Source organism: Melanerpes formicivorus, unplaced genomic scaffold, assembly GCF_026170545.1.
Source record: "Melanerpes formicivorus ecotype bairdi unplaced genomic scaffold, bMelFor1.0.p_v2 SCAF_205, whole genome shotgun sequence".
Taxonomy (NCBI): Eukaryota; Metazoa; Chordata; class Aves; order Piciformes; family Picidae; genus Melanerpes; species Melanerpes formicivorus.
In genome coordinates this window covers 214,509-239,479 of record NW_027142557.1, presented here as the reverse complement: position 1 = coordinate 239,479, position 24,971 = coordinate 214,509, and the positions used below count along the sequence as shown (strand labels likewise).

General features: G+C 48.8%; 1 protein-coding gene across 3 annotated transcripts in view; it reads right to left on the bottom strand.

Moving 5' to 3' along the window:
• Positions 1–16,318, bottom strand: part of VASH2 (vasohibin 2) — a 45,866-nt gene extending 29,548 nt beyond the window's left edge. Inside the window, exons 1-4 of one of the 3 annotated variants that reach the window (XM_068169609.1) lie at positions 16,246–16,318; positions 15,362–15,740; positions 9,500–9,588; positions 6,369–6,425 (exon numbers count right to left, since the gene is read on the bottom strand). In XM_068169609.1, the coding sequence (XP_068025710.1) occupies positions 6,369–6,425; positions 9,500–9,588; positions 15,362–15,655 (440 nt within the window). In that variant the 5' untranslated portion in view covers positions 15,656–15,740; positions 16,246–16,318. Of the gene's footprint in view, positions 1–6,368; positions 6,426–9,499; positions 9,589–9,723; positions 9,806–15,361; positions 15,951–16,245 lie in introns of those variants that run through there. The other 2 variants (XM_068169608.1, XM_068169610.1) reach the window with 2 other exon arrangements.
• Positions 16,319–24,971: the final 8,653 nt, after the last annotated feature.

Genomic DNA, 24,971 nt, shown 5'->3' with positions numbered 1-24,971 from the left:
TGTTGACCCACACCCCACCTGAATGTTAGGTAGAGATGTTTTGGGCTGGGTGTTTCATTTTGTTTGTGGGGGTTTTAAAGACCAGTTTCTCCTTTCCAAAACTAGCCTTTTGTTAGAATAGAATAGAATAGGAATTAACCAGGTTGGAAAAGACCTCTTGAGATCATCAAGTCCAACCTATCACCCAACACCATCTAATGAACTAAACCATGGCACCAAGCACCCCATCCAGTCTCCTCCTAAACACCTCCAGGGATGGGGACTCCACCACCTCCCTGGGCAGCACATTCCAACGGCCGATCTCTCTCTCTATGAAGAGCTTCTTCCTCACCTCCAGCCTAAACCTCCCCTGGTGCAGCTTGAGACTGTGTCCTCTTGTTCTGGTGCTGCTTGCCTGGGAGAAGAGACCAACCCCCACCTGGCTACAACCTCCATTCAGGGAGTTGTAGAGAGAAATAAGGTCTGCCCCTGAGCTTCCTCTTCTCCAGGCTAAGCAACCCCAGCTCCCTCAGCCTCTCCTCACAGGGCTGTGCTCCAGACCCCTCCCCAGCTTTGTTGCCCTTCTCTGGACACCTTCCAGCAACTCAACATCTTTCCTAAACTGAGGGGCCCAGAACTGGACACAGGACTCAAGGTGTGGCCTAACCAGTGCAGAGTACAGGGCACAATGACTTCCCTGCTCCTGCTGGCCACACTGTTCCTGATGCAGGCCAGGATGCCAATGGCCTTCTTGGCCACCTGGGCACACTGCAGGCTCATGTTCAGCCAGCTGTCAACCAGTACCTCCAGGTCCATTTGTGCCTGGCTGCTCTGCAGCTATTCCAACCCTGCATGGGGTTGTTGTGGCTAATGAGTAGAACTTGGCACTTGGATGTGTTCAATCTCATGCCCATGGACTCTGCCCATCTGTCCAGCCTGTCGAGGTCCCTCTGCAGAGCCTCTCTACCCTCCAGCAGATCAACTCCTGCCCCCAGCTTGGTGCCATCAGCAAATTTACTGATGATGGACTCAATGCCCTCATCCAGATCATCAATGAACATGTTAAAGAGCACAGGGCCCAGCACTGATCCCTGGGGCACACCACTAGTGCCTGGCTGCCAACTGGATGTGGCACCATTCACCACCACTCTCTGTGGGAACCACAAATTCCTTTTGCTCCCAGATTTTTCCCTAGGGTATCCAATAACATATACAAGCTAGAAAAAGCTTTACAACTTCTGGTGTGCTCAAAACTAAAGGCTCTCACCAGCTGGCACCCACGATGCTGAAGTCACTTCAGAGATGACCATACACTTCTGAGGAGAGGTTGTCCATTACCTTCCCCACAAAGACCCCTCCAGACTTCAATAAAAAGTGAGATCTTCCAGAACATTCTCCACAAAATTCTCCTTCCCCTGTGCTTGCCTGAGGTACATAAAAATCTCCCTCTCCCAAGTTTTTCTGTGGCTCCTGGCTGCTTTACTCTGCCCAATCAAGCCAAGAGAGAAGCAAGAGGCACCAACAGGAGCAGGAGGAGGTGAAACAGCAGAGCAGCTACAGCTTGTTCCAATGGCCCATCCTATGCTGAACATGGCACCACATCTCTAGCATTCTCCCTTTGTGCAGGAAAGAAGCAGATGTTCAAATGCCTTCTGCAGTCTATTGTCTGGAAATGCTATGAGCCTATTTTTCTTTACAGCCCCATCAGGGTTCCTTAATAACATGGTGTGGTGAAGCAGTATTATTTCCCATGTCTCCCCCCCACCTCTTCACTGTTATTTCATTGCATCACTCCCACATGACTGCTTCTATCACACTCTCTTATTGCAATTGTTTGCCCATTACATCTGCAGTCACAGAGTCACTCTCCATCTTCACACAGCAGCCTCTGAGCTGTAATTTGTCAAAGACTCCAGATCCTCCCCAAACAGTGTTTACTTCAGTCATAGGTCCCACTGATGGGGAGCACTTAACTGGAAGGAAAAGCACAACACCACATCTATCTGGGGGCTTCCCAGATCATCTGTGAAGAATAAAGGTATTTGTTCCTCATTGTGGCTCATGCCCACATCCTACAACAGAAGCTTGCAAAGAGCTTATTTCTCCTGGCAAAGCCAGTCATAAAAGCTTATTGTATTGAACTCACAGTTACAGGTATCACTAGATACCTGGCCAAGCTGTCAGCCCCTGGCTTGGACAGCAGCACTCTGAGCTGGGTTAGGAACTGGCTGGAGGCTGAGCCCAGAGAGTGGTGGTGAATGGTGCCACAGCCAGCTGGCAGCCAGGCACCAGTGGTGTGCCCCAGGGATCAGTGCTGGGCCCCATCCTCTTTAATATCTTCACTGACAATCTGGATGAGGGCATTGAGTCCATCATCAGTAAATTTGCAGATGACACCAAGTTGGGAGCGGGAGTTGAACTGTTAAAGGGTGGAAGGGCTCTGCAGAGGGACCTTGACAGGCGACACAGATGGGCAGAGTCCAACATGATGACATTCAACGAGTCCAAGTGCCAGGTGCTGCACTTTGGCCATAACAACCCCATGCAGAGCTACAGGTTGGGGTCAGAGTGGCTGGAGAGCAGCCAGGCAGAAGGGACTGGAGGGTACTGGTTGACAGCAGCTGAACATGAGCCAGCAGTGTGCCCAGGTGGCCAAGAAGGCCAATGGCATCCTGGACTGTATCAGGAACAGTGTGGCCAGCAGGAGCAGGGAAGTCATTGTGCCCTGTGCTCAGCACTGGTTAGGCCACACCTTGAGTCCTGTGTCCAGTTCTGGGCTCCTCAGTTCAGGAAGGACATTGAGACACTTGAACATGTCCGGATAAGGGCAACAAGGCTGGGGAGGGGTTTGGAGCACAGCCCTGTGAGGAGAGGCTGAGGGAGCTGGGGTTGCTTAGTCTGGAGAAGAGGAGGCTCAGGGGAGACCTTCTTGCTCTCCACAACTCCTTGAAGGGAGGTTGTAGCCAGGTGGGGGTTGGTCTCTTCTCCCAGGCACCCAGCACCAGAACAAGAGGACACAGTCTCAAGCTATGCCAGGGGAGGTTTAGGCTTGAAGTGAGGAAAAAGTTCTTCACAGAGAGAGTTGTTAGCCATTGGAATGTGCTGCCCTGGGAGGTGGTGGAGTCCCCATCTCTGGAGGTGTTCAAGAGGGGATTGGACGTGGCACTTGGAGCCATGGTTTAGTAGTCATGAGGTGTTGGGTGATAGGTTGGACTTGATGATCCTTGAGGTCTTTTCCAACCTTGGTGATTCTATGATTCTATACCCATTAATACATTTTTCTTCTAAGGCTATTCCATGATCAAAGCTTGGGAGTTTGGAAAATGTAGCTATTTCAGGTAAAGGTACCAGTTTTTATCAGAACAGTTGTATTGACAAGAGCCACAGTGCAGGGTTTGCAGCATAATCCTGCACAGGAAAAGGAAACCCTGCCCTAGCAGTGTGTGAAACACTCCCATCACACTCACACACCTATCATGGGTCAGCAGAGGTGAACTCCACACTGTGTCCTTCACCTTCCCAGTAGACAAGGGTACAGCACAAAGCTACATGCAGGACACCACCCTGGGTCAGGATACCTGTGTACTCTATTAGCAAAGCACTCCTGCAGTGGATGCAGATACACCTGCAAATACAGATTTCATGCAAACACAGCAATGGCAAGGCAAGGCAAGGCTAGACAGAGAGACATTTTCAGACAGTCTGCCAGTCCAACAGGAACACCACACACAGTTTGCAGGATCACATCTCTACCACCCTGACTCACACAACTGTGCCAACAGAAATCTTAACATTTTCCAAAGTGTTATCTGGAGTCTAGACAGATCCACAGGGTGTCTGGCAGTCTAGAAGTTCAGTTGGTAACTAGCAGTGCCTTTTTCTTAGGGGATGTTGTAAGTACTGAACTGCAGCAAGCCTGCAAGCCTTAACGTTGTGAATTCCCACAGACGATTCACGCTCTTGTTCCGAAGCACAGCCACGTGTTTTCAGCTTCCATGCATCACACTGATGCTGACAGCAAATCTCTGTATCAACTCCTTCCCCCTTAATAGAAGGGCTCATTAATATGCCCAGGCTGCTTTAGGACACTTCCACATGAATTTATGAATATTCAATTTCCATCCAGTGCTCAGCTTCTTTGTGTCCAGCCACTGCTGTCTTGGAGAGAGGCTGACAAAGATCTCTCAATACTTTCATTAGCTTTGAGCCCTCATATAGTATCATAGTATCAGTCAGGGTTAGAAGGGACCACAAGGATCATCTAGTTCCAACCCCCCTGCCATGGGCAGGGACACCACACACTAGATCAGCCTGGCCACAGCCTCATCCAGCCTGGGCTTAAACACCTCCAGGGACAGGGCCTCAACCACCTCCCTGGACAACCCATTCCAGGGCTTCACCACTCTCATGGTGAAAAACCTCCTCCTCACCTCCAGCCTGAATCTCCCCACCTCCATATTATGGAATAAGGAGCATGCTTAATAGCATTAAATCACAGTTCTGGGAACAGCCTCAACTTTCAAGAGCCAGTGACAACTGGAGGTGCTCAGCATCCTGCCCAAACACCACAAATACACAGTTTGTCTTGCAGCAAGGGACACCTTTCCCACCACAGAACCTTGCTCAGAGCAGCACTTGTCACCTCAGAGCAAGATGCCTGTTGTTGTCATGCTGGAGGCAGATTTCTTGCAAAGTGGAACACATCTCCCAGGAAAAAACTTGCAGGTTTGGGCTGTTTTTTGAGTTCTGATGAAAACTGGCCTGGCAGCAGCAGAACAAATCACCAAGGACAACTGCAAGAGGAGATACCCTCAGCTGTTACAAATAGCCACACACCCCAGCTGGAGGAAAGGAAAGCCTTCAGGGACACCACAACATTACAGTCAGCACGTTATTCACCTTCTCCAAGCTGAAGGAGCCAAGACAGGGCAGGTTCTCAAGCCCTATTCCAGTACAACAGCATCTGGGTAGCCAGCTGTACTCCTAACAGCTCCACCACACTCCAAGCACTCCTGTCCATCAGGTCAAGGAGGAAAGCAGCACAGGTCTTAGGACTTAACACTGTGCAAGCCCAGTACACACCAGGCACAGGCAACTGTCCCCAGCAAGCTGGCAGCAGCTGCCCCAAGGCACGTTCCTGAATTCCTTAAATGTCAAGTCACTCACAGAAGTTCTAACAGCAACAGGACAAGGAGAGAAGTCAGACACAAATCCCCAAGATAACACTAAGGAAGGTAAATAGAGGAAATGGCAGCACCTAGGAGAGGATCCAAAGCCATCTCCAGCTGTGAGCATTATATTGGCTCCCTTCTAGGAAAGAGTACTGTCCTTATTAAGTCAGGCTTTCATCTAACCCAGGAGGGCAATGACCTTTCAAGTGGTGAGGGCTGAGCACAATTGGTTTTCATCCTCCACTTCCTTGGTTAAAAAGTAATGAGACAAATTTCAGAATGAGTGAGCAGCCTGAAAACTGGTTTAAGCTTCTACAAACCCATCTATCATTCAAGGCACAACACTACCTAGGGAAAGGCAGTGGGAAAGATTGCTCTCAACAAGATGAAAACCTGAGGCACAGAGCTGAGATGGAAACTGGAATTCAGAGTGACAGACCATTAGATTAATGACAGGCAGCTGAGGACTAATTACTCCTGTAGACAGCCAGTCTACAGGAGTAATTACATTCTCCTTACCTAAATTTCACCTTAAAATAAAAGCATGTTGCCAACATGACTTTCCACCCTGACCTGCTTCTTTACCAAGTCCTGCAAAAGAGCTGTCCCAAGCATGATGCAGCTCTTAGATGCAAGGGACCCTGGCTGCCAGGCTCCCTGTGCACATGTTCAGACTTGTGTTGCACAGCTTATCACAGACCAGCATGTGAATCCATCCTGTGAAAGGAAAACCCCAATGAATGGCAACAGAAGCATGGCCACAATTCAAATTGCCTGTTGTGATCCTCCAGGGGAAAGGACTGTGCCTGAGATGTCAAAATTCCCTTAGGAGTTTTGCAAAGGTGATCTCCTACCATCAACAAAGGGCATTACAGCACAACCAGGATATCAGAGTTGCCATAAAAACAGTGCAGCCCTCCCAGCACCAACAAGCAAGACCTGGGAGTTTTGCCATTCAGCTTTGGCCTTCAGATATGCAGCTCCCATGCAGCTGCTGAGCAAAACCAGCCCTTTCAGTCACTGGTTCTTGATGGGTGCATTTGCCACCTGCCAGATAGCTAAGACCCTTCCCACAAAGGCAAGAAGATGGAGAGTTTTGCCCCTGCCAGAGGTACCATGACACAGAGAAGCCTGCCCACCCATGCCACGGTGCAACCACGCTTAAGGTGATCAGCTAGCGTGATGCAGGTCCAGCAGAGCACTTCCTGAGACACTTACCCACTTAGAGGCCTGGATTTTCTGATCTCAAAGAACTGTGTTCCTGTATGATTGTATCTGAATTTTGTCTATTAAAGGAAAGTAACTTGAACAGTCAAACAATAAAACAGCAGTGTGCACACAGTGAGTCTCAGTTTCGAGTTCCTGTTGGACAGAAACCAAGATGTAAACCCCACTGACTCTCCATACAGCTGAAAACCTGGCCTGTGAAATAAAGCAATCTTTTCACTTCTCTTCTTATGTGACATTAACTGGCAGCAGGTACAGTGCTAAGAAGGAAAGATTGGCTAAACCAACATTTATATTTGGCACTGGAGGGTTATGAATTCTCTTTTAAGGCTCACTTTCTATTACAGAAAATTACAGTACAATTCTGAAAACAACAACTCCCATGTGGGCAAGAGAAAGCTTTTGTAGTCTACCAAAACCCATCAATAAACATTCATGGCTTGAAAGAACTTATCCCATGCAGAGCTACAGGCTGGGGTCAGAGTGGTTGGAGAGCTCCCAAACAGAGAGGGACCTGGGGATGCTGATGGAGAGCCACCTAAACATGAGCCAGCAGTGTGCCCAGGTGGCCAAGAGGGCCAATGGCATCCTGGCCTGCATCAGGAATAGTGTGGCCAGCAGAAGCAGGGAAGTCATTGTGCCCTGTACTCTGCATTGGTTAGGCCACACCTTGAGTCCTGTGTCCAGTTCTGGGCCCCTCAGTTTAGGAAGGACATTGAGACACTTGGACGTGTCCAGAGAAGGGCAACAAGGCTGGGGAGAGGCCTTGAGCACAGCCCTGTGAGGAGAGGCTGAGGGAGCTGGGGTTGCTTAGCCTGGAGAAGAGGAGGCTCAGGGGAGACCTCATTGCCCTCTACAACTACCTGAAAGGTGGTTGTAGCCAGGTGGGGGTTGGTCTCTTCTCCCAGGCAACCAGCACCAGAACAAGAGGACACAGCCTCAAGCTGCGCCAGGGGAAGTTTAGGCTCAAGGTGAGGAGAAAGTTCTTGCCAGAGAGAGTTGTTAGCCATTGGAATGTGCTGCCCAGGGAGGTGGTGGAGTCACCATCCCTGGAGGTGTTCAAGAGGGGATTGGATGTGGCACTTGGTGCCATGGTCTAGCCATGAGGTCTGTGGTGACAGGTTGGACTTGGTGATCTTTGAGGTCCCTTCCAACCTTGGTGATACTGTGATCTCCTTTATAAGGTTTTACCTCAGTCAGCCACATAGCTCACACACAACCTGCAAACCAACAGCATAGCAAGTGCATCCATCTACACCTAGGAGATACAAACAATTGTCTAAAAACCAAACCAAACCAACCAACCACAGAACAAAACCACAGTGCACCTGAAATGTAAGTACAATTAAAGAACTTTAACTAACACTAGGAGCATAGCTGCAAAGTTTATCACAAAGGATGCCAGCAGTCACACATCAACCAAACCTCAGCACCACTTGCCTAGAGGTTCAAGCCACCATGCAGCAGCAGCATCACCAAAAGCAGCCTCTTCCATGCCCCTTGAGCTTAGATGTTCAAGTGATAATGCAGCAAATCAGATCAGGAAACCAACCTGTCCAGTAAAAACAAAACAAAATGCCACAAACACCACACCACAAAACCAAACCAAACCAAACCAAATCCCCAAACTTGTAGAATCACACCACCTACTTACTTTGGCTACACTATTTTTGCAGTTGAACCTGCTCCCCAGCCTACTTCACAACCTTCAGAAGAACACTCACACCAGCAAAACTGAGATGGCAACACCAGGGCAGAAACAAGTGACCCCATGGAGGCAAAGAGTACTTTGCAAGACAAATAGCACAGCTTCTGTGTGTATAGTCACTGCCTAAATAAAAACCCCAGCTGACATCAGGATGAACTCTTTCTGAAGTTAGTTCAGAGCTCTCCAGAAACAAGGCTTTGCTTCCCTCCTGCCTTCAAAACTGAACTCACAAGGCTCTGAACAAAGCATACAGCCTATTCTAGCCCTCAAAGGAAACCCAGATCCTGTTGCCCAGCCCACTTTTAAGCTTTTCTGAACACAGGTCCAAATCTCATGCCTAAAGCCTGCTCCTGCTATGTAGCAGAGTGCAGGATTTCACAGTCACTGGGGTGGGGGGGAAATACAATTTTTGGAGCTCTGTGTGACATGGCCTCCTCCCAGTGAGCAGTAAGCACCTTGGGCCAACATGAAGAAATGCACCATGCCCCTGCAGAGCTGGCTGGCCCCAGCCTCCCTCCCTACAGCAGCTGCTGTGGCTCCAAGCCCTGCTGCCACTTTGATCCCAACCACAACTCCCCACCAGGCTAACCACACTTGCTATTTTTGGATGTTCTTCCAGCTGCCACACATATACTTTCTTAATCCCTACCAGAACTTCACATTCATTCCTCATCACAACTGCTCCCTATACAGACACACACACACAAGGACACACCTAAAAAGGAAAAGCTTAGAAAACAGGAAAACAGAAAGAGCAGCAGTATCTGAGTCAGCAATTGTCTCCTCCAGCATTATCTGTCAGCACTGGAAATGGTCAGGTGTTAGGCATGATGCAATCATAGGAAGGCTGAATAGATGTGTACATCCCCTGATGACCCCCCCCAAGCAAGGTGGGACATCCAGAAGAGAGGATTCTTCTGGTCAGCTCCCTTGTCACAGGCAAGCCTGCTCACTGCAATGTCAGGACTGCTGCTTGTGAACCCCCACCCCAATGAGAAGCACACCCTGCAAGCTGAGCATGTAGGCAGTCCTCAGGGAGGCCTCAGGGCCTTGCTAGAGCAAAGGGAGAAAAGGTTTTTCCACAACATCATCTACCCCCTCAGTCACTTAACAAGATACCCTATTATTTCTCCTGGCATCACAATTCTATCACAATATCCTCATAAACCAACTTCAAAATAAGCATTTCTGCTCCCACCAATGCAGTCAAATTCTTCAGTATCATTTCATTACATCTCCCAGAGGACTCCTGTGACAAGCTCAGTGCTGAAGGTGCTATCACAAATCCTTACAGGCATCCTTTCACTCTCAGATGATCCCAAGCCCTCACAACTAGCTTCAGCAAAGTCCCTGTTAATTCACACCAGCCACAAGCCAGCCTTCTCTCTGGTGACCATGTGCTGGAAAAGGATACTGCAGCATCTTCATGTAGTTCTGTATTGCTTGGAGCCATTCTGGGATTGACATGGAGAGCTTGTAGTTCGGCACTGGAGGCACTGAGGGCTGGACACAAAGAAAAAGAAAGAGAGGTTAGACAGGTCCAACTCCCTGCTGAGCAGGTAAGTGATTTACTTTGGCAGCAGTATGTGCTTAGTGCAACACAACGTGGCAGCACAGATGGCTTAAACTCCACGTTACCTTAAGCATCAGGGGAAGTCATCTTGCTGCCAACAGCGGCCGTCCACGCAGCAGAGCCAGAGCCATCCCTGCTGGAGTGGAGAGGCCAGGGCAGTCCCCCATCACGGCAGACTGCTCGTCTCTGCTGCAGTCATCGCTCAAACACCACCCTATGGGAGCAGGCAGTTCAGCACAGGAAGTCAGCTCTTCCCATTTTCCCCCTCTAGAATAGGGCAGATTGGATAAGAGGAGTCCCAGCACTGCCTCTGCTGTCCTTCCACCCCGGGAAGTCATTTCAAGCCTTTTTGTTTGGTTTTTTCTTCTCTCACAAAAGAAAGATAAAAGGAGGCAAGGATCCCAGGCTGTGTAAAACATTCACACAGAATCACCAAGGTTGGAAAAGACCTCAAAGATCATCGAGTCCAACCTGTCACCACAGACCTCATGGCTAAACCATGGCACCAAGTGCCACATCCAATCCCCTCTTGAACACCTCCAGGGATGGGGACTCCACCACCTCCCTGGGCTGCACATTCCAATGGCTAACAACTCTCTCTGGGAAGAACTTTCTCCTCACCTCGTGACTAAACTTCCCTTGGCACAGCTTGAGACTGTGTCCTCTTGTTCTGGTGCTGGTTGCTTGAGAGAAGAGACCAACTCCCTCCTGGCTACAACCTCCCTTCAGGTAGTTGTAGAGAGCAAGAAGGTCTCCCCTGAGCCTCCTCTTCTCCAGGTTAAGCAATCCCAGCTCCCTCAGCCTCTCCTCACAGGGCTGTGCTCAAGGCCTCTCCCCAGCCTCATTGCCCTTCTCTGGACACCTTCAAGTGTCTCAAAGTCCTTCTCAAACTGAGGGGCCCAGAACTGGACACAGGACTCAAGGTGTGGCCTAACCAATGCAGAGTACAGGGCAGAATGACCTCCCTGCTCCTGCTGGCCACACTATTCCTAATGCAGGCCAGGATGCCATTGGTCCTCTTGGCCACCTGGGCAGGAAGTGCACAGTACCTTGAAGACCACCTGGGCCCCAGATACTTAGTGATTTTAAGACACTTAAAGATATAGACTAGCAAGATAAAGGGATTTTGCCAAAATCTCGTAAGACATCTGCTTGTGCCTAAGCACTTTAAGAAACAGGGCCCTCAATCCATACTTAATCCTCACAGCTCTGTGGCTCCTGAGCCTGTAATCACACAGGAACAGGGCATAACCTTCTCCCAGGTTCCCTTATTTCAAGTACAAGACTACAAAATATGTGGTTAGCAGATGTCAAAGGGGGCAATGTGGCTAAAAAAAACCAACCAGTTAGTACAATTCCCACAAATTTAGTGGAGGGACCAGTTTATTTCAATAGAAATGCAGACTCCAGTTCAGGAGCCAGCAACTTGGGCAGGCGTGGTACAGCGTGCAAAGAAAAGCACATGGCATCTGCAGGCTCACAAGGCTGCCACAATAGCTTGAAGACCTTAAAGTGAGATATCCCTGGTTTATATAGACCTCCTGTCAGCATTTGAGGCCCCATCCCTGGAGGTGTTTAAGCCCAGGCTGGATGAGGCTCTGGCCAGGCTGATGTAGTGTGGGGTGTCCCTGCCCATGGCAGGGGGGTTGGAACTGGCTGATCCTTGTGGTCCCTTCCAACCCTGACTGATCCTATGATAAGAAGAGCAAGTTCAGGCAGCATGGGGATGTCTCTACCCACACAAGACTTTCCTTTCCAGCTCTCACTTCCACTTCAACGCAGCGACTGTGCGTTTGCTGTAAGACAGCCAAGCCCCAGCGTTTGCTGCGCGTAGCTAGTTACTACAGCCCAAGAGTAAATACGCCTCAGCAAAGGAAAAAAGCCAAAACAGAGACTCCTACACGACTGGCATGCAGAAATGTATTTTCAGTGACAAGCAAACAGATGGCCAGCCCTCCAGCTCGCTGCCGCCGTCCCCCGCACCACAGCCGGCACGCCTGCGCACGCACACGGGCTTGCTCTCCTCACGAGTGGGAGTTACAAGCTAGACTCATTAGTACTTCTTAATCACCATTTCCACACCTAAGCTCTTCATTAGAGGCAATTTTTTTGGCTTCCCAAGTTTCTTAGCCCCTTTGGTCTGGGCAAATTATCCACCTGTCCCTCCTGGCGCTAAGGCAGGCACCAGACAGGGCTTGAGTCTTCGGAGCAACAAGCAGCTGAAAGAGGGAATCAAGGCAGGCCTGTCAAATCCCTCCAGGGGTGATCTTTTCTGTTCCAGTACAAACACTCCTTTTCTTCAAGGATAAAGAAGCTCTGGATGCATGCACTGTGCTTACACAACACAGCAAGGCAATGGGAGTCCCAGCCAGCAAGAGGTCTGGCTGCTGTACAGTAGTTAGGGGATAGCACTGTTTTTTGCAGCCCTCTACAAAATGGAGGCCCCTGCTGATACCCAGCTGTGGGACACAACAGCATCCCATAGGGACTGCATCAGTGTGGGAGGACACAGACACAGCCCTTGCAATCACAGCAGCCATGGGGGCTGAGTTTGGACCTCCAGGCAACGTGCTTCCCCATCTCCATCAGCCACCAGGGCATGCTCAGGTAAAGAGAACCAGAGTTTTCCCAATGGCTGACATATCCCAGCACCTGTCTGTAAGTTACCTTGGCAGGCCTCCCAAGCCCCTCCAAATGTCAGGCAATGAGGGAGAAGCAGCCATCAATCTTCCCACACACAGCACAGCATACTACTCTGCTCCTTACAGTGCCAGGGGAACAGTACATGGCACCATGCCACCAGCCAGCAGACAGACACTCACCACTCCCACTCCCTCCAAATACAACCCTTCCCCATCCCAATCCTGCCTTCACTGCAGGGGCACCGATTCTGGGCACCCAGCCAGCAGAGAGCAGAAATCAGGGCTGCACCATGTCACAAACGAAGCAAAAGTGTGAAGTTGTTGTTAAGGCTGCAGCCCTCCAGCAATTGGTGCATAGCCCAGGGCAGCAGCCAGACGAAGGTGGGCAGTTGTAGTGAGATGCCAGAGCTGCCAAGAGGAAATGCAAACACAGCACTACAGACCATGAATTCCTAAAGTGGGCCTTGATTGTGTATTAGTATCTCCAAGCACTGGTAGCTCCAGACACAGCAGAGCCACCACAGTGTAAAACCCTGTGGAAGACCTGGACATAGTTATTCTGTGGCTGGAAACACTATAGTCTCAGGTCACCACAGACAACATGTGTGAAATTCATCTTGTCTAACTCCTCTGTGTCTCATCTGATGACCAGAAAGTCATTTTCTGCTAGCTCACCCTGTAAATATGCTGCTACTTCAGACAGATGAAGCTGGCAGACTAGGGCCCTCAAAGCTGGTGAGAGGTTTAATTCCCAAGCATCTTCACATAAGGATTGCACAGACTTTCCAAACCTGGAGCCTGCACCCTTACCAGAGCTCAACCCAAAAGTCAGAGGTAGGGGCTGCAACCAAAGGACCCCTTAGGTTATGAAATTGCCCCCCTTGCATGCAAGGTGGATTTTCATGGGGTCTCTCTTCCTCCTGGGAGAGATGCAGCCCTGCAGCCCTGCAGTTTGCTTCCATTCCAGTAAAGACAACTTTGCCAACACAGAAGCTACTTACCGCCCTGCAATTTATGATCACTGAGACTAATACCAAGATGATTAGAGCAATCAAGTGGAGCTTCTTGGGGAAGGGATGAGAGCTCCCGCCCGTCATTAGGGATTAAGAACAGATCAGATGCAAAAATGGAGCAGTTGCACACACCACTCACCCAGCCTCCACCAGCTACCAGTGGAAGCTGATTATAAACCATCTTCTTACGGGCACGAGTTTCTCTCATCACTCCTGGTCAGCACTACCTTGTCTTTTGCAGGGTGCAGCAGCACAAGCTGATTAAAAAAGCTATACCATCATTGAACAAGCAACCCTCTACCCACAGTTCTACTCTGGCTCAGAAACTACCATCACAAATTTATCAAACAAACTTGCTCCCGACTTTCATTTGCTCACCTGAACTGCCCTGGCCTCAATAAAGACTAGGTGATCCTCAAACCACCCTCTGACCCCACAAGTCCCAGGCCTAGCCATCAAGAACTAATTAGTCGCTGGTAACACCAGACCCTTCTGCCCTTGAAGTTAATCACTTTGACAGGAAGCTTGCAGCTGGACAGAGCTAGAGGAACACAGTACAACTCTTACAGCATGCTCCAGTGATCAGCAGCTAGTATCAAATGATACAGCCAAGCAGACTTCAACATATTTTTCCTCCTAGCCAGCTTCAGCACATGCCACGCTAAGCACTGCACTGAGGAAGCAGCCGTGGACAATGCTATCTGAGGCACTCCGGCGGGCAGCACACCCAGCACATTGGAGCCAGTGGCATGTCTCTCAGCAGATGCTTTGTCAGTCACTACAGATATCACTAGTAAGAGTTATGTGCTTTGCAGAAAGGAATTAATGGGAGGAAATCAAGTGCAACACGTGATTTGCCATCTCTTAACACTAAACAGATTTCCCAGGCTCTTTAGTGTAAGCTGCTCATGCTGCTGAAACAAGAAGTTTAGCCCCTGCATTTCTAGCTTGAGCACTTGTGCAAGCATGAGATGAGCCACAGACAAACCCTGCACAACCAGGTTACTCTTTATATGGATCCACTCCCCTATCAAAACAAAGGCTGGTGCCAGCACAAGGGAAGCAAGGGAACAGAAATAGATCTCCCCTTTTGCACTTATGCTGAACTAAACATTGCAGAAGAGAGATGAAAGGGCTTTTCAGCCTGCATCTTATTTGACAAGCACTTTCAAAAGGCAGCCCTACTCAATACACTTCCAACTTCCCCATACACAGAATTTTTCCTTTCTACTCCACATAAAGAACAAGCAGATGTATCACTGAACCCGGGCTGTGACAATGCCGGCCAAACCACCTCACACCAGCAAGCAGAGGGTACAAAGCAACACCAGATCCAGGGGTCAGATCAGATTAATGCTGCTTGGTGGGAGGAGCAAATGAAGCTCAAAGTCTGCCAAAGCCAACAGCATTAAAGATATTGTGATCAGTAATGCAGCACAGTGGTGAGAAGCCTTTGAAATCAGCAGATAACATTTTATTTGCTGCCTGGAAGAAAAGGACTCGGGTCAGGCAGAACTGTTTGGACATTGTACTGAAGAAATAAGCGAGAAAAAAGCACTTGGAATCTTTCCATGTGCCAGAAATTAAATGTCTGAGTTTAAAATCCCTTATTACATTTCAGGACCAAGGCTGGTTTAGGAAATGCTTGTGTTCCAACGAGCTGAGTAAAACACGCTTTAAATTGCACAAAGCACTTCAGTCCCTCACGACTTAATTCTTGTTTTCCGTGTTTTCCTCCCCAAAATCACGCAATCATTTTCTTTCTACTTGTTTCCTGAGACACCAACTTCATCACCTGAGCATCCCGCGGCACACGCCCCCGTTTTATCCATTTCCAAACACCAGACGCTCCAGCATTCCCCTCGCAGGGGCCGAGAGCATCCTCCAGGGCGAGGCGTGACCTTCCCACCCCAGCTCTCCCGGCGCCCAGCCCTTGTGCCTCCCCGTCCCCTCGCCGCCCACACAGCTCGGCAGAAGCGGGGTGCCTGAGTTAGGGATTTGCAGCACCCTCTTTTTTTAAGACAGAAGGGACGAGGGCTTCGCCTTACCCGGGCCAGGCGCGCTGCACTCCGGATGGCCGCCGCCACGGCACCGCCGTCGGGATGCACCCGCTCCACGTGCCCCCACATCCGCTCCCAGGTCTGCCCGTCCATGGGGAAGCCGCTCTTGTTCACCAGGAACAGCGACCCGCCATCCCGCTGCTCCTCCTCCTCCGAGCCGCCGCCGCTCCCGCCGCCGCCCGCCGCCCGCGGCTGGGCGCTCCGCGACCGGCCTCCCGCCTTGCCGGCCGCCGCACGGCGGGTGCTCCCGGGGCCGCCGCCGCCCGCTGCCGCGCCCGTCATGGTCCCGCGGCCATGCCCGAACCCGGGCGCTCCGCGGGGACCGCTGTCCGGAGGTGCCCTGCAGCGTCGTCGTCGCCCAGGCCCCCTATATATACATATATACAATATATATGTGTGTGTGTGTGTGTGTGTGTGTGTGTACGTATTCCGTGCGTGCGGAACCGACCCCTTCCTAGCGGCGGACGCCCGCCAGCCCGGCAACACTGCAGCTAGCTCGATTCCGGCGCCCCAACCCGGCCCCAGCCGCGCTGGGGGCGCGCCCCACACCGCGCTCCATGCCGCCGCCTTACCACGCTACCGGCCGCCCGCCAGCCCTCGGCGCCTTCCTATTGGCGGCCGCAACAAAGAAGGGCGGGGCTCGGGGGGCGGGACGAGCCGTGACTGGTGGAGACACTTGACGGGAGGCGCCACCTGCCGGGCGGCCCGGATCACGGGAGCCAGGCGGTGCAGGCAGAGCCCTTTACCCCGGAGCTGGCCGCTGTGCTGTGCGTCTCGGCCCGTCAGAGGCGCCTGAAGATCCAACTCTTCACGGAAGACAGCTGGGCTGTTCCATTGTTCCTAAAGGAGCTGAAAATCTGGTTGTTAATTACTGAGTGTTACTGTGATGGCAGCGAGATCCCAGCTTGAAGGCGCGGGCTGCCAAGAAAGGCTGCAGGGCTCTCCTGTCTCTTCTGTCCGGTGGGCTGAAGAGCGCCTCAATCATGGGGCTGTCCCACCCTGAGATGAGCAGCTGCGGTCTCTTTGCCGCCTCCCTTTGCCAGGGACGGCTCATAGGGTGGTGCTTGTCCTCCAGCGGAGTATTTCCTGCTGTAGTAGTCAGAGCACTGAGTGCCCACGTCCGGAGTGGGCGGGAGGTTAGTCACAGTGCACTCTTTCTCTTGAGAGTTTTGCTCCCATACAGCCTGCGAGAGGCTGCATCCTAGCCGCATGGTATGTCATCAGGAGATTGAGCTTAAGGGCGGCCAGAGAAAGGCTCTTCTATCAGCAAAAGCACACCAAGGGCTTTGGCTTACACAGCTTGCCCAGTGTCAGCTTGCAGCCGAGGAGATTTTGGTCTAGGGAAGTCCCCTGCGCCTGAACGTGGGACTCAGTGTGGAAACGGCAAAGAAATCTGAGAGGAGGAAAAATCAGAGTGGGTTTAGATCTGCTGAGAAGTGTTCACCCGCTCTGTTATGTCCTGAATTTCCCTAATGATCAGGCAAACACTGCGAGTAGGGGGCAAATGTGTCCCATTTCTACCAGAAGCGATCTGCACCCCCTAGCTGACTTTTGCAACAAGATCCCAGGGGCAGCGCAGTCCATCTCTCCTGGAGCGCAAACAAGGCTGCACATCAGCAAGATGTGGGAGCAAAGAGACGAGCTCCAGATGGGAACTGATGGAGGTGACAGCTCTTGAGGAGCAAAGGGAGCCACAGGCAAGGCAGCATGAAGAAAGAAGCTGAGGAAGTCTGCAAGTTTGCTGGAGCAGGCCCAAGAGAAAACCTGAAAATCATTCAAGCCTGGATTTTAGGACTAATGGGACTGTGCAAGTGGTAGCAGCCATGTGTGAGCAGCCCAGAGGCAGGCTGCATGTGACAGAGCCTGGAGCACTGGGATTGTGCAGCAGAAAATCAAGGATGCTGGCAGTCAAATGTGGCCTTGTTCACTGTTGGAACACACAACCATGGTGAGGCTGCCACAGTCTCAGTGCTGCTCCACTGACTAGAGCAGTTAGGAACCCTCAGATCATACTTTCCTGCACTCACCCACTTCTTAGCCACCCTGGAATTACGAAGACCAGAGTGCTGCCATATGCCTTGCAGATCAAAGCCTTCTGCATCCACCATGCCAGCACATGCTCTGTGCCAGAGGGAAGGACTGTCCCTGGCAAGACAATTAAGAGGCATGATGAGGTTGGGATACCACAGCCTTGTCTGTAACAGCCCTCTGCAGCTTCCAGACCTCTTCTGATCAGGACCAAAAGAGAAAAAAATTACAACCTCCTCCTTGATGCTTTGGCTGAAAAGGGAAAGACTGAACTCCCAGAGGCCAGATGGTACATCCAAGGCCAGCTCTAGGATGGGCAGGCAATGGAAAACTTATCTGAGTTCCTGAAGCTCACAGCAACTTTGAAACAATGGCATAAGGGAATAAAAGCAGAGCCCTCAAGTCCCTACAGCTAAGGCAAAACCCTCTTCCCAGCTACAAATTAAGAGTCAAAATAGAAGAATGCTGCCTTGGTTTAGCCAAAGTCCTCCCCAGTAGGAGCAGGGTGGGATATGCAGCATGCCCCCCTTCATCCCCCCAGTATCCAATGACTTCCACCTTGTGGAAGTAATTTTGCTGTTGTCACTTTCAGTAGAGCCTTGTTCTGTGCTTTAGTCACAGCTCTTCTTCTGCACTCTCAGTGCTACCCCTCCCCTCACACCCAGGCTGATGCCTGGCCTCTGCTCCAGACCTGTTTTGATTTTGCAATCCAAGAGCTTTGCACAGAGGTACCTTCCTAAAGCTAGCTCTGAATAACACCTTGAACCTACAGTCTTGTTCCTAATGTGGAGTTTGTTGCTACCACAGCTGCTTTCTGGGTCAAAGGAGCTAATTTGGTCATAAAATCATGTAAGAGGGTTTTAACCTTCATTATTTCCAATTGCAGGCTAATTTAAATGCAGCATTTGAAAGGCCCTGCAGTGCAATTACACAACCAACTGCAGGAAAATTACCAGCTCTTAATTGTACCAAGGTGATATCAGCAGCATCACTTCTTCCAAGATTTCTTCTCCAAAAGTGTCACCTCTGTTCCCCCTGCAAGGAGTCCCACTAGCCCTTCTCCCAGCCTTCACCTTCTTGCACACAGTGGCTGAGTGCACTCAGCCCTGCCACATAGCAAACCCTAACTGCCCTGTGGTATTCCACATGCACAGAGACAATTTATGGATTTATTTGGGAAAAGGCTTCCTCCCATTGTTTCCAAGCAGGGCTTCTTGCTGGCTTGGTACAGGTACTAGAAGTGAGCAGGAGAGGGCTTTACTAGCAAGCAGCTCCAGCCTGACCCAGCCTCAGGACAGGGAGCTGTGGGCAGGAGGGGGAAGGACCTGCTGGCTTTGCTGCAATATAGACCACTAGTGTGATGAGTGCTTGTGAGATCTCATGTACTGTCTGTATTCCTGCTCTGCTGCTTTGAAAGCCAGTGGGTTTGCTGCTTTGTAGGTCCTCTGTCAGCATGACTCCAACCTTTTGTAAGATCTGCACCAGGGGAAGTTTAGGCTGGAGGTGAGGAGAAAGTTCTTCACAGAGAGAGTTGTTAGGCATTGGAATGTGCTGCCCAGGGAGGTGGTGGAGTCGCCATGCCTGGAAGTGTTCAAGAGGGGATTGGACGTGGCACTTGGTGCCATGGTTTAGTAGTCATGAGGTGTTGGGTGATAGGTTGGACTTGATGATCCTTGAGGTCTTTTCCAACCTTGGTGATTCTATGATTCTATGATCTTAGTAAGGCCATGCCCCAACTCAGCTGTCAACAGATCCATGTTAAAATACATCTCACCATGAATGGGAATTACACTCTGTGTTTCCAGGGCATACCAGTGAGGCACCAAGCTGAGAGGGGTCACAAGACTGGCAGCAGCACTTCAGCAAAAGATTGCCCCTACCTGCCTGGACAGCCCTGCCTCTGTGGCCTGGCCTCCTAACCCCTCCAGCCCAGGGTGTGTGATGGTTTCCCTGGTCTCAGTCCAGCTGTACCAAAAATCTGCTCCCAGTTTATCTGCCTTGGTGTCCTTGCAGGCAGGCAGCAGGGAGCTGGCCCAGTAGCCCATACATCAGGGACAGGAGACACCACTCACATCGTTTCAGCGCCCCCGCCGGGAGAAGCTGAGATTTGCTTTACAGCAAAGCTACCCAAAGTGGGCTGGAAAGCATTACCCAAGGAAAGGTCTTGTAGCACCTGAGCAAAAGCTTGACAGTTTATATTTTCTTCTTTCTTTCCACCAAAGAGATGCAAATCAGTTGCAGCATGACAAATATGGGCCTGTGCTGTTATCCAGGTCAGCAAAAGGTGGACACTAAGTGGTGCACACTGACTGAAGGTCTCTGTACCAGCACTGAGTATGAGAGGCAGGTTGGTTGCTGGTGGAGCAGGAAATATGGCCACTACCTCTGCCTCACAGCAGTCTGCAAAAGTCTGAAGATATCCTGAGGCTGGAGGTGAGGAGAAAGTTCTTCAGAGAGTTGTTAGCCGCTGGAATGTGCTGCCCAGGGAGGTGGTGGAGTCACTGTCCTTGGAGGTGTTCAAGAAGGGATTGGATGTGGCCCTTGGTGACATGGTTTAGTAGTCATGAGGTCTTGGGTGACAGGTTGGACTTGTTGACCAGAACAAGAGGACACAGTCTCAAGCTGCACCAGGGAAGGTTTAGGCTGGAGGTAAGGAAGAAATTCTACACAGAGAGAGTGATTGCCCATTGGAATGTGCTGCCTGGGGAGGTGGTGGAGTCACCATCACTGGAGGTGTTCAGGAGCAGACTTGATGGGGTGCTTGGTGCCATGGTTTAGTTGATTAGGTGGTGTTGGATAATAGGTTGGACTCGATGATCTTGAAGGTTTCTTCCAACCTGGTCTATTCTATTCTATTCTATTCTATTCTATTCTATTCTATTCTATTCTGTTCTGTTCTGTTCTGTTCTGTTCTGTTCTGTTCTGTTCTGTTCTGTTCTGTTCTGTTCTGTTCTGTTCTATCTTTGAGGTCTCTTCCAACCTTTTGATTCTATGATTCTATGAAACCTGAGTACCTCACAAGTGTCCCCTGCTTGGGTACACTCTTCTCTTATAGCTGGGTCAGTGACCTTAATGGCCTTTTCTGAAAAGCCACAGCAGTCTGAAATGGTTAATCTTACAAAGGTGCTTCAGCTTTGCAGAAGGGAAACAGGAAAACACAGGCTGAGAAAGTTGCCTGTCATAAGTGAATTGCATTATTGCCATGCAAACATCAGCCCTGCAAAATTCCCTGAAAAGGCCACAGTGACCTCATTTGATTGGTGAAAAAGACAATAAAACTTGTTTCTTTGGGGCTTCAGCCTAGACTGGAAATTGTGCTGAGGTGGGATTTGTTTAGTAATTCAATGCAAGGTTAAACTGTGATAAGAATGCAGCCCTGGAAAGACGGCAATGGCTCTTGATGCAAATCTGCAGGAGTGATTTGTTCAACCACCAAGAACAGCAATGTTATGTATTCAGCAGTGTGAGCACTGGGAAAATAAATATGTAAAGCAGATTAAAAAGGAAAAAAAAAGGCAAGCTATAAAAGAAAGGCTTGAGGATGTGCTTCCTTGGAGCTTTCCCCAAGACAGCCCTCTGTGGGAATCCTTAACACGTTATTTGTTTTGCAGTGGTCTAGCAGAGACAACAGCCAGCTGCTTTGCCTTTAGGAATGAAGAACGTCAGCAGTGTCTTTTGGGTTCTGCTTGAGCAAGTCCAGCACCTCCTGCATTCATTAGAATCATAGAATCATAGAATCAATAAGGCTGAAGGGAGGTTGTAGCCAGCTGGAGCTTGGTCTCTTTTCCCAGGCAAGCAACACCAGAACAAGAGGATACAGTCTCAAGCTGTGCCCCCACCTGGCTACAACCTCCCTTCAGGTAGTTGTAGACAGCAAGGTTTTCCCTGAGCCTCCTCTTCTCCAGGCCAAGCAACCCCAGCTCCCTCAGCCTCTCCTCACAGGGCTGTGCTCCAAACCCCTCACCAACTTTGTTGCCCTCACTCTGACAGAGCAGGATCACCAGGAATAAGTTACACAGGAATGCATCCAGCTGGGTTTTGAATGTCTCCAGAGGAGGAGAGTCCACAACCAGTCTGGACAGCCTATTGCTGTGTTCTTTCACCCTCACAGTGAAAAAGTTTTTCTTGATGTTCATGTGGAACCTCCTATGCTCCAACTTGCATCCATTGCCCCTTGTCCTATCTGTGGACATCACTGAGAAGAGCCTGGCTCTGTCCTCCCAACACTTGCCCTTCACATACCTATGTGAATATAGTACTATACCTATTAATGAGGTCACTTCCCCTCATATGCAAAATTTTCCTACATTAAATGGCAGCTTCTAAGGGGGGAAAAGAACAATTTTTAGGCTGTCATCTGTATCAGCAGCTGTTGGAAATGGTAATCTTGGCTTCAGTCATGTTGCATGTTGCACACTTTATTAGCAACACATAACGGTGGGGAATGATGTCGCCCACATCTACACACCTGTACAACATTGCAATCAGAATAGTCACAAGGCATGTTTGATTTTCTCTTTAAACAAAGAATGGGGCACTCACACCCCCCAAAACACTACAGCAACAAATATTGGCTCTCTTCATGAGAACAAAGAGACGAGCAGTAAATAACATGGATATTACATGGAAACAGTAACATGGATCTTACATGGAAACAGTAACATGGATATTACAAGGAAATAGTAACATGGATATTACATGGAAATAATAACATGGATCTTACATGGAAACAATAACATGGATCTTACATGGAAACAATAACATGGATCTTACATGGAAACAATAACATGGATCTTACATGGAAACAACATCATGGATCTTACCTGGAAATAACAACATGGATCTTACATGGAAACAGTAACGTGGATATTACATGAAAACAACATAATGGATCTTACATGGAAACAATAACATGGATCTTACATGGAAACAACAACATGGATTTACATGGAAACAGTAACATGGATATTACATGGAAACAATAACATGGATCTTACATGGAAACAGTAACATGGATCTTATATGGAAATAACAACATGGATCTTACATGGAAACAGTAACATGGATATTACATGGAAACAATAACATGGCTTTAACATGGAAATAACAACATGGATCTTACATGGACACAATAACATGGATCTTACATGGAAATAACAACATGGATCTTACATGGAAACAATAACATGGATCTTACATGGAAATAACAACATGGATCTTACATGGAAACAGTAACATGGATCTTACATGGAAACACCAACATGGATCTTACATAGAAACATTCACATGGATCTTACATGGAAACACTTTTCTCTTAGGAGTATTTTTTGCTTAATTCATTCTAGGTCACACATTAAGATCACTTCTCCTCTTCACTGACTTCAGACCAAATGGCAGGGGGTGGCAAATCCCCTAGGATACAGTAAGTTAGCTTGTGGTCTATAAATCATTCTTAGCCTGCAACACCAAGAAGGTGGTGTAGACACGTAATGAAAGACAGCAACCACAAAGTTCACACATTCCACTCACACAGGAAACTCACGAGTTCACAGAATGGAAAATGAAAGCAGTAGATGCTTAGAGCCTAACCCAGATTGACTTGGTTGCAGATGCACAAGAGGGTTTCTCAAAAGGCATTCTTTCTTCAGGCAACATAGGCTGGCAGCTCTAGTTAGACACTCCAGGGACTGTCTTTGAAAGAATAGAATAGAATAGAATAGAATAGAATAGAATAGAATAGAATAGAATAGAATAGAATAGAATAGAATAGAATAGGGATAGAAAATGGATAGGATAGGATAGGATAGGATAGGATAGGATAGGATAGGATAGGATAGGATAGGATAGGATAGGATAGGATAGGATAGGATAGGATAGGAATAGAAATAGGAATAGAATAGAATAGAATAGACCAAGTTGGAAGAGACCTTCAAGATCTTCATGTCCAACCCATCATCCAACACCATCTAATCAACTAAACCATGGCACCAAGCACCCCATCAAGTCTCCAAATTGCCACAGACAGCTACTAAAAACCTGACAGAATGTAAAGGTCCCTGAAGACCTCAAAGACTGGGAATACTCCAGATAATACAAGGGCAGACTAAGGGAGTTGGGGCTATTCAGTCTGCAGAAGACAAGGCTCTAAGGAGACCTAATTAGAATAGAGTAGAGTAGAGTAGAGTAGGAATAGGATAGAATAGAATAGAATAGAATAGAATAGAATAGAATAGAATAGAATAGAATAGAATAGAATAGAATAGAATAGAATAGAATAGAATAGAATAGAATAGAAATAGACTGTCTTGAGCAAAAGAGATGACCAAGAAGAGGAAGTCAGGAAAGCCCTGTTAACCTGAAATGATTCTTCCCTTGTTCTTTCTTCCACATAAAATGTGACCATTCAGCACCAGAGACATTGTTAACCACAAGGGCTCATCATAAAATGCTCTGAAAGGCTTTTCTACTGAGCTGAAGAACGTTCCTGCTGCTGGTGGACTGCAGCAATTCCAGACAATGCCTCACAGGTCTGGTATTTTCACACCCAGCCAACAGAAATCAGAGTTTTAGGGCCATGTTAGGAAACCTAAATAAAAATGGTCAATATTCTCCGGGTTTCTCCCACTGAAGTTAGCAAAAGTTTAACGTGGTCTGAAAGAAACAAGGTAAAACAGAGCTAGTTTCAAGGCTAATCTCTCAAATCTTGCAGCTGGAAGTTACCAGTTACACACTTTGGTGGGTCCCAGGAAACTTAAGGCAGCCCCCTTGCTTACACTCACCAATACATAACTTCTCTTGCATCCTCTAGAGTTTCCTTGAGGCACTTAAAAGCACATTGAAGAGCAAAAACTGATGCATGGGGTCAGGATGCCTCTCCTCACTTTGGCTCCCCACTCCATCCTCCCATAGCTGACATGCAATTCCATTCATTAAACAATTACCTCTTTAAGCAGTTACAATTTTTAGCCCTCTCCTCTCCTCTTACTGTAAGGCAGAGAGCTAAGAGAGTCAGAAACCCTTTTTCCAGTTCTAGAGGGATGCTCGATTGGGTGGATGGTATTTAAAAGTAAGCACTGGATGTAGCACTTGGTGCCATGGTTTAGTAGTCATGAGGTGTTGGGTGACAGGTTGGACTTGATGATCTCTGAGGTCTTTTCCAACCCTTATTGATTCTATGATTAAAATTTAAAAACCCCACAAATTTATCTCTGCCATGAGCCAGGACCTTGGTTCCCTGACAGCCAGGTGGTAAGATTATTGCATAAAATACCGGTTTGCTCTTTATTGGCTCAGCATTTCCCTTCTGAGCCTTTTATTTAAACACTTCATCATTGCCTAGAAGTAGCTCACAGGTTTCCAACCTTCAAGCTCCTTTTAGAGGGGAAATACTAAATCCAGGCTATAATTAAGCCTTCATTATTCATAATATTTTCTGCTCAGGGATCCAGCAGGGTTTTCAGCATGCCAAAACCTTATCTGGACCTTTTCAGAGGGTAGCCAAGTAACTTGGCAGAAGGTAAAAAACAGAAGAAGCCAGAAAGATTAGCATATTTTTTTCAACAATCAGATC